This window comes from Nelumbo nucifera, chromosome 8 (genome assembly GCF_055504915.1).
Source record: "Nelumbo nucifera cultivar China Antique chromosome 8, China Antique-T2T, whole genome shotgun sequence".
Classification (NCBI taxonomy): Eukaryota; Viridiplantae; Streptophyta; class Magnoliopsida; order Proteales; family Nelumbonaceae; genus Nelumbo; species Nelumbo nucifera.
The window spans coordinates 22,348,380-22,358,290 of record NC_142656.1 but is presented as its reverse complement, the minus strand read 5'-3'; the positions used below and the strand labels follow the sequence as shown (position 1 = coordinate 22,358,290).

At 38.5% G+C, this 9,911-nt stretch overlaps 1 protein-coding gene and 1 long non-coding RNA gene across 2 annotated transcripts; both read right to left on the bottom strand.

Moving 5' to 3' along the window:
* Nucleotides 1-318: 318 nt before the first annotated feature.
* LOC148789737 (uncharacterized) lies at nucleotides 319-2,439 on the bottom strand. The gene is made up of 2 exons (XR_016079274.1): nucleotides 1,565-2,439; nucleotides 319-1,314 (listed from the first exon to the last, which is right to left on the bottom strand). It is a non-coding gene; the product is annotated as an uncharacterized LOC148789737 (long non-coding RNA).
* Nucleotides 2,440-3,778: 1,339 nt separating this feature from the next.
* On the bottom strand, nucleotides 3,779-4,619 carry LOC104609099 (early nodulin-like protein 17). Its single transcript, XM_010275314.3, has 2 exons — nucleotides 4,393-4,619; nucleotides 3,779-4,289 (listed from the first exon to the last, which is right to left on the bottom strand). The coding sequence occupies exons 1-2, from the start codon at nucleotides 4,577-4,579 to the stop codon at nucleotides 3,949-3,951; spliced, it is 528 nt and encodes a 175-aa protein (XP_010273616.1). The 5' UTR covers nucleotides 4,580-4,619; the 3' UTR covers nucleotides 3,779-3,948.
* Between the last annotated feature and the right edge of the window lie 5,292 nt (nucleotides 4,620-9,911).

Sequence of the window (9,911 nt, the reverse complement as noted above, 5' to 3'; positions counted from 1 at the left end):
ATAAATAATAATATATATATATATATATACATAATATATATACCCGTCAGTTTGATTGGTTAACCAAAACTAAACTGATATATTCAGTTTTTCGAAAATACCAAACAAAATCGAACCGACCAACTTGATTAACTGAAATTCTTGCTCACCCCTACTATAGTAGGCCCAACCAAGTTCAAACCATGGAAAGACAAAGTTCTCCATGTTATGCGAATGGGCCTTGTGTGCACCAAACCCTCTCTCTCTCTCTATATATACCCAACTATTTTTATCACACAGAGGAATTCTATCTTAACCATTTGAACAATAATCAAATAAAGGATCCTCTATATTAACCAATCACTTTATTCGCTCCCCTTGCCTTCATAGAACACCTTGTATTGGAGCTTTTATTCTTACTTGTCATATACCTCCCCCCCCAAAAGAAAAAAAAAAAAAAAATCTGAAGCAAAATTCCCATGTGTTGCCAAAACAAAGTGATGAAAGAAGTATCACTTAGATGAGAATCGGATTCCATCTGAAAACACATCAACCATGTATATTGTATATGGACCAGAATCTTCTTTTCCACTATCTCATTTCACATTCATCCCTCCTAATATATCCCAAGCTTCATGAATAAGTCCAATCCATATCTTACTAGCTAGGAATATAATCCTCAACTTCTGCAAGATTCTCCAAACTCACCTTTTAACCCCTAGTAATTAAACAACATTAGCTAGTCCCTTCATATCCCAACTATATCTGTGCCTAGACTGTTCCTGAAGAAGGTTTCTCTTTCTCTTATGGCTTTCAACAGAGTTGTCTACGTCGGTGGCAGGGCTTATTCTAAGGAGAGGCTAGTGGCCATAGGCTTGTCCCTTCTTGCTGTTCTGTCACCTTTGTACATCGATCGGAAGCCATCGGTTGAGTGTTCTGAATGTGAATGTGAAGGCGAGTCGTCCATTCACCTTGCTGCTTGGCTGCCTGTGTTGCTTCTAGTTCTGGTCCTCATCTTTGCCATCAGCTTGTCTTGTTACTTGGACCAGAGCTTTGCGAGGTTGGATCCTTACTGGATACACAGAGTTGGTGGCTCTTCGTGTGGGATTCTGGCGCTTCTCATGGTGCTCTTATTGGTTTTGAAGTGCAAAGCTTCTGTGCTCAACTAGGAGGAATGATAGAGGCAGGTCGAACATACTTGAACCGTTGAACGACATGGCGAGGGTCTGAGGGAGGATCATGGCCACTGTAAGACATCAGTTCTTTTTTGCTTTTCCAGTCTTCACCACCGTGGTTCTGTAAAATATGCATCGTTGCATCTTAGTGGCTGTGATTCTGTGAAGAAAAGGAAACAAAACTTAATTAAAGCATTACAGTTGCTCCCTCTGTAGAAAATGTATCAGCAGCAGCGTTCATAAGTAAATTGGGAAAGCCCAACCTCGCCCCACTTTAGCATTCAATCGGTATTGTTAGAACCAAAAAGCTTACTGGATCAGGGTTTTATGGGTTTAACCAACAGATCGTTTAGCCCAAAAAATTCATTAAAAAAAAAAAGAAAAATGAAACCTGGAGAGCATTGGGTTACCTATTGACCAGATCAACCGTCCAGTTGTGGTTAGTACCATCAGTAGGCAGTAGTAGTAAGGGTGTTGAGTATTGTAGATGCTGTTCTTTACTTCTTTAAATCTGCAAGTTGGGCCGGGTGGGTCAAGTCAGTGGTGAACCGGGCTGAAAGCTTCTATTTTGGTCTCAACTCTCAAGGTCCAAGGTACAATTTGGGCTTAATGCAGCTAATTTTTTATGCCTGAAGACCCCCTAATGGTAATGGGATGGCCTGTGATGTGTCGGAAAACAATGCCACCGGACCCCTCAATCTCAGGTGAAGAAACAATTCCGGATCAATTAGACGCCTAAGATCAGCGAATCTGAGTCCTAATTGAAGGGACCCACATATCGTGTTTGTGCATTATGGGTTGAAATTCCCATGTAGGACACTTGTCGCTTCCCTAACTTATCAACTGCCACGTTGCATGGCATGCCACTTGGACAAATGCATGACTCCAACGTGGCCATCAATCACTCTCCTTCCCTCCACCCTCCCCTTCTTTCCTCTCTACCGCTCTCTTCTTTCTTTTCCCTCTGCCGTTGAGTACAGAGTAGAGAAAGAGAGAGAGAGAGAGGATGGCAGGTGAAGAAGATTGGAGGAAGATGGCGGATACGCACAAAATGAGGCCAGAGGACGTAGAGGCTGCCGGAGTGGAGGCATCGAAGAGGGCGCCCGGGCAGCAGCCAGGAGGCGTGCTTCACCAACGTCGCGCTTTACCCTTCTCGCCTATGACCATGGCCGCCGGCGGATTCCTCATAGTGGGTGCCATCGCTTACTTCACTTTGTATGCCAAAAAGAAGCCTGAGGCCACAGCAGTGGATGTGGCCAAGGTCACCGCTGGCGCAGGCGACCCCGAGACCACCCGTCCCCGCAAGTAGCTTTAATTCCGTTCCATCAATTACTCACATAAATCTTATATTAAACTTTTGATACCGTTTCTTGAGCCTCTTTCTTTCCTTCTGATTGTGGTGATTTCAGTCGATCTCTTACACTTACCATCTGTGTGTATATGGTGAGAACTGAGAAGTACTAAGTCAAGTTGAGCTTTTGCTCCTTTAACAAGTGTTGTGTTGTTCAAATAAATGGTTAGCTTGAACCAACTCATCAAGGGTTCGTGTTTTTATGCTTTGTTTTATATAAATGCGAGAGAGTCCAAATAGACCGATTTGTGAGAAATAAACTAGGAAGCAAAATGGTGTGACCCCAATTTATACGAAAGATAGAGACTCCGAAAGATAATGAAGGGGATGTTGGAATGGGGTGGGATGCAAGATGTGGTCTCTTCTTTACAAGAGATAGAATCGAGGCAGAGGAAGGTGCTATAAATTATTTGGGATGCAACATATAAAGATAGGCATAGGGAGGAGTGCAAATCAAATTATAGTTATAAATAAATAGGGGCAAAACTGAACCGAGTGCAAAATTTGTATTTGGTTCAGATTTGCACGAGGGAGATTGCTCGATAGAAACAGTCGAGACTCTAGACTTCCATATTAGAGACAGGTGTAATACTTTGAAAGTTGGATATTGGAATTAGAGATTGCTTTATCAGTTTATGTTCTTTCAAGGGAAAAAGTGCCAAGCCTATTCTGAGGACCATTATCTTTGCATCTGAACCATGTAATTGTGTCCTCAGATTTGTGCTTCTTGGCTCATCAGATGAGCCTCATCTGAACCATAATGAGCTGAATCAGCTGATGGTCACAGCCTTACAAAGAATGGCTCAACGGTCTACCATTATCAAACTCTCTTCTCTCCTTTATAGGGATGCATATATACAAGCTCCGTTCCGCTGGGACTCTGGGGGCCAAGGCCGTGCTTTGTTCTGCTGGGACTGGGGTGAGGTGGGGGTTCAAGGTTTCCACAAGTACAGAGAATCATGATCCACAATTGGGCCCTTAGCATGTCAGCTGTCAACGTTCAGTCATCTCGACCTACCATTTTCTAGATTTTGGGCCAAGCTCAAACCCAAAAAAGATAAGATTTTTAGATTTTGCAGACTCTGAGTCTCTGACCATTTTTGGTTTGGGTCCTCCCTCTCTCAGCTAGTCAGCTATGCCAACTATAATTTTGATAGTTTGATATACTTTCATCTGAATGTAGCTATGTACAAGATGTCAAGAACACATAGTAATGGCAGACTGACAAGCTCTGCTCGTCAGAAATGGAGTAAGTGGGTATTGGGTAGAAAAGTTTAAAAATTTATAAAAGCCTTACAGCTTCAATGCTTCATTACATAGACTCAGCACCAAGTAAAACAAAGACTCCTCGAAAAAATTGATCAAAGAAAATAACTTGCAGAGTGCGTGGGGACTCACATTACACAAAACTAACCATAATAAGTCCATAAGTTCATGGTAGATTCAAACCCAGATCGAGGAAAGCGAAACCAGCAAAGCCCCTATGATGATGAAGAACCCCGGCCGGGAAACAGCTTGACCGGAGGCGGCGGTTTTGTTGGATGATGAGTGCCCAGACGAAGCAGCGGCAGTCGGCGGTGACGGGAGAGGGTGAACGAGGACGGAGACCTTCATCCCATTAAAGCAACCATTGGGGCATATGAAGTAATAGCGTTTCGCCTTATCAAGGAGGATGAAATCCTTGCCGCTGCTCCAGTTCCCGACGGCCCCATAAAGAGTGCAGTTGTCGTAATCCGTCTCGTTCACTTCGAATGCATTGTACTGGTTCTTCTGGTACCTAAAAGCTGTGGAGGTAGAAACCCCGAGAATCAAAGAAAAGCATTAGAATGTGAGATCAGAAGGTAGGGTTTAAGGGGTTTTGAGGTAATGAAACAATAAAAGACTTACAGATGAGGTCGCCGACGTAGAAGGTTTGGTTGTTTGCCCAGAGGGTGTAGTTGATTCCGGGGTTCCAACCTCGGTTGGCTCCGACGATATGGTCGGTGGCGCCGACGAGGGTGGTGGTGGAAGCAGCAGCACATATGAAGAGGAGGAGGCGGAGGAAGGAGAGACCTCCTGAACTTGACATTTTCATTACTTCGCTTTCTCTTTTGGATAACAGAGTCAAAGAGCCTTCTGTCGTTTAATAAAGCCCCAAGACAAGACAGAAAAGCTGTAACCTAAAATTAATTAATTGATTAAAATTTTATTTTATTATTTTTATGAAATGAAAATTAATTTAATACAATTACGTTAATACAAAATAAGGCTAGGCAACTTGCCAATGTTAATCTAACGTTTTATTATTTTATCTAAGTGGGGCACACATTTTTGTCCCAATAATTTTATAAAATTTATAACTAAATTATTAATTTTAAGTGTTCAGTTTTGAAAAAAAAAATCAAGTATTTGAATAAGCTTCAGAATTTGTGTTCTAAAATTTAGATCGATAGACTTTTAAAAAAACTCTTAGAGCTACCCTGTGTTTTGGATGGGAATGCATCAGCTAATTGGCTTGCCAACCTTGATTATCATAATGAGGGTTCTTGTAGGGTAGGCTAGTTTTTTATTTTATTTTATTTTGTGATGCCCGTAGAATAGCTATCCCTGGTTTGTCTAGCTCTTTTTCTTAAAAAAAAAAATCTTAGAACACTGTTTTTTTCAATTTTATTTTCACAACTCAAAGCTCAAAAAGCAAAAGTTTATCTAAATAAAACCTTAATTATTGTAAGATTAATTTTTTAATGAATAAAGTGAAATGGCATTTTTTTAATGTCTTAACTTTGATTAAAAAGTTGTTCAGTCATATAATTGATTAATTCATCCAATTCAACTGAAATTTGGCCTAAAAAAAAATTAGTGATATCCACTATATATAGGGGTGTCAGTCTACTAACTAGCTTTTGGTAAAGTCTTTTGTTGGTTATATAAATTTGAGTCCTAGTGTTGGATCTCATCTTCATCAGGATTGGGAGGGATTTTGGGAGGACCTTGGATTTTGTGTAGCCCATTAGCCTAAAGAAAAGAAAAAGAAAAAAAAATAATAAAGTGGTCCAGTTATAAGCAATTATAAAATTAAGGTTTCAGTTAAGCAAAGTGATTTGGGATTATAAAACAGGGTATTGTGGAGGCAAACATTCTCAATACATACTTTTCTCTAATATAAAATTGGCCAACGGTAGGAGCTTAAATAATCTACCCTTTTACTTGAGTGATGGGAATTCAAATCAAAGCTCAACTTATAAATAAAGGGTTTATGGTTCAAATTCAAAATTGACCTTTGCTTGCTTGATGCGGAGGTTACATCGAGATTCCACAAGCAGTGGTGCTTTAATCAACGTTTGTGGAATTGGGTTATAAAATATTAAATGTGGCAAGGTGGTGGATACGAGCCAAGCACAGTTGAATATTAGGTTATTGGTAAAAAAGTATAAAGCTTGAATTCAACTTGACCCTAAAAAGTTCATAAGTTGGAATTTAACTTTACTCAGCTCGTAGCTTGGATTGAGCTTTTCATAAGCCAAGACCCAATATTAGATTATTAGTAAAAAAGTATAAAATTCATTAGTATAAGCCATAATGCTTGAAATCAGCTTGACCCAAAAGTTTATAAGCCATCAGCCATAAGGCTTAAATTCAACTCGATTTTTAGCTTGGTTCGAACTTTTTACGAGCTGAGATCTAATGACTTGCAAATAGTCCTGTTCATGGGCTTAATGGAAATATGCTAGGCCTGAGCCTGACCCGGCCTTGATAAAAAGCCTGAAGCCCGAGCTCGGGCCTATAAGATGATAAAAAAATTACAATTTTCCCTATTCAAATTAGAATTAAAAATTCAGATGGTTTTTTTTCCTATTTAAATGAACAATGGGCCTACAAGATGGTTTTCCCTTTCTTTTACGTTTTAAAACACAATTTTACATTCTTAAATCAAAAAATTTATTCAAATGAATATAATCACATAACCCATTTTAAGTCTAATTTTAGGTTGGGCCAGGCCGGGCTATTTTGACAAAACACGAGCCCAGCTCAAATTTATTGCGGGCCGGGCTTTTTGGCCCGAATTTAAGCTCGCAGGCCTATAAACATGTTCAAACCCATCCGGGGGCCGGACCGGCCCGTCGAACCACCCGACCCATGAACAGGTCTACTTGCAAATAGCATGATTCGTGTGCATCTCTAGGTGTGGCCACATGGATGAATAGTATAGCCAATTAGCCGGTTCAATGATTAATAATATGGGAGTCACATCTTCGCCGTAGAGGACATTCTCACCATGTATTGAGAACATCTTCTGATGATAGTATTAGTATCGAAAAATGTTCTCAATATACGACGGGATGTGCTGTGGGGGCATTGTGGACGGCCCCTTGTGGGGCGGAGATGTGATCATAGGCCTTTGAGTTGATTAATCATTTCACATTTATTTCACTTGCTGGTCCATGCCATCCCTAAGCCCCACCTTGTGTATTGGGGTTGTGGGTTCTCATCAAACAAATGGTGCCATCTTGGAGATATTGGGTTTGTTTCAGTTGCTAGTCCATAACGACTTTGCAATCTGCCCCTAGTAAAAGAGAAACACTGAGGGGAAACAAATGGGGTCATCTTGGGGGCATTGGGATTCTCTCTCATAAATTATAAATTATTATAACTTTAGCCCGTCTTTGTGGGGCCTCTTTTTATTTCCTTTGCTATAATATTGACCCAAAACTTGCCAGGTGGCTTAGTATGGAAAACAAATTAATAGAGCTTGATTTGATGGCACACTGAGCTATCCTGTCCATCATATTTCCACAAAAGAGAACAGTGATTAAGAAAGAGAGAACAACATCCGAAATACAGAAAACAGCTTTCCGTCCATGCAGGATGAACTTGCTTTGGTATGATTACGACTGATTTGGTTTAAGGATGCTTACAAGCTTCTAACATTTTCAGTTGAACAGTGGATGAAAGCTTTTTAGAATTGGAAGCATCTGTAACTTCTCCAATCCTGACTAGTGTTTGGATTGTGCAAGCGAAATGGATTTGAATTAGGTGTTTTTTTCCGCCTCATTTCCCCATGATCTGGGACACCCAAACAAATCCTCCAAATGATGGAATCAAGTGAAAATTGGAATTGGCAAATCAAGTTCCTATTAGAAGGGGAGAGAGCAACAAATTTTTTTTTAAGGACAGAAATAACAGTTGAAATATTTTAAACCAAAAAAAATTATACCCATTTTACCAGGAAAATTATGCAACCTAAAGTTTATATGTTTCCTCCCTACAAGGAAAAAACAGAAACTCAAGCTCTCTGATTGTAGTCTATTTCATGGCTGTTTACTATTTGATTTATACCAGATGAAAACGCCAAAATAACCAATATCACACGCTCACTTCCCATATCTATAGAAGAAAATTTTTTCATTCATCTCTTGGCAACATTGAAAGCCTTATCATAAGGCTTTCATCAATTCAAAAACCTTTTCAAACCAAGCAAATTAAAGTATGTTTGTGATTAAGAGGAAGGCCCAACGAAAAAGAAAGAAAGAAAGAAACTGCCCCAATTCTTGGACTTTTTGTTGATTATATAAGATTGCATAATGACCAAAACACAATATTTATTAGAGCGAAAGAAGGATGAAAATAAGAAATTACAAGGAAAATTGAACCCTTTGGGCCTGACATTATGTGAAGGCAAAATCATCATCAACCACACATCTTCTCACCGTCCCATTATCCAAAATCCCTTCAACTATCTACATTTGTTCAAAAAATCACCAGACAACATGATTCAGGAACCAGTTTGTGTCAGCCTGTTACAAAATGACCACCAATTCAATTGCATTCAGTGTTACCCTACTTACCATCTGCAAATCCCATAACCCTAAAACTTGAAGAAGCCATTTTTGGGCTGTTGGTCTCCACAGCAGGCTTTCTTGACTTCTTGTCTGATTCTTGGAAAGATCTATAATTTAGATTGTAAGGACTCTTTTCAAACAGACAAGCTACATGTGAAAGGCATCTCTACGCCTCATGAAGTACAAATTACTATTCGGTTTGTTTGAATTAGAATTTGATTCCGATTCAGATGGTTTATATTTAATTTAATTTTAAGTGATTTTAGTTGAAGATAAATAATATCAAATTCATTTTTGGTTTATTTTATAAATGCATATAATATTTTGGTCATTTTTAGTTTATTTTATCAGTGAATTTTAATATCAGAATCTGATCCAAGTATCATCTAAATATTGATGAATCATATTTGGATTTAAGTATATTCTATCCAATTCGATCCAATCCATTTGCAACCCAACTTAAACTGCTTCACAAATAAGACTGACAGTTAATGTTGTTGAAACAACAATAAAAAAAAAAAAAATCGCATCCAAGGAATATATCTACTTTGTTAGGGTTTTAGGTTGAGAATTGCCCTTAGGCAACTGGCTAATTTGTCCCAGTTTACAGGAACATGGTGAAGTCATGTTGTTCACCACTATGTTAGAAGGGTGTGCATGATGAAATATGTAGATCATATGGTGGCTGGCTGCCGGTGCTGGAGTTGACATTGGCTATAGGAGCTTAAAAGAAGAAGAAGAGAAGGAATTTAGGATCTATTTGGCTTGTAAGAATAGGGGTCTGGAATCAAAATTTGAATGGACAAATCCGGTTCCAACTTTTAGTTGGGCAGAATTGGAATCTCATTCCAATTTTAGGTGGAATGGCATTCCCTCATTTTAGTGAGGAAATGACTATTTCCTCCCCTTAGAAATGAAATCCCATTCCAGCCTATTCCAATTTCGGTTCTGATTCTTGTTTGAATCAAACAAACTATGGGAATAAATCATTTCAATTCTGAGAGATTTTCATTTTGATTCCGATTCCAATTCTGATTGTGAATCAAATAAACCCTTATATAATAATCATTGGGGTGGGGGGGATAGGACCTGACCCCTTGTAGAATACATTAGAGTAAAAACTTCAAATGTGTGTGCCCTCTCCCCCCCCCCCTCTCTCTCTCTCTCTCTATTGTCACACTATGGTGAATATATGATATTAAAAATGTGTCAAAATTTTTCTATATTTTTTTGTCAAATTTAATTTTTATTATTATTTATCTATGACATCAAAGGTTGACATATTTTGACCCAAAAGGTTAAATTGTTGACTCTCCACCAAGTAAAAAAAACAATTCTATTTTTTTGTTGGTTTTAAATTTGTATTTTATTTCTGTCACCAATACAAACAATTTTTCTTTATCACACTTATTTTTTTAATATGGTTAATTAATATAAGATATAAGACTTAATGAGAGAGATTTGAATGAAGAGAAAAAATGTTGTTCAAATTACATTTCCATCCTTATAATTAGAGATGGACCAAATTAAAAATTGGGGTATTTTAGTCAAACCAAAGTTTCACACTTTTAATAGCATATACTATTT

Bases quoted from the DNA above. Each gene is read 5' to 3' on its own strand.
- LOC104609099 (XM_010275314.3), bottom strand. From the start codon at position 4,579: ATGAAAATGTCAAGTTCAGGAGGTCTCTCCTTCCTCCGCCTCCTCCTC. The intron at 4,290-4,392 runs GTAAGTCTTTTA...CTACCTCCACAG, and splicing joins CTACGTCGGCGACCTCATCT to CTTTTAGGTACCAGAAGAAC.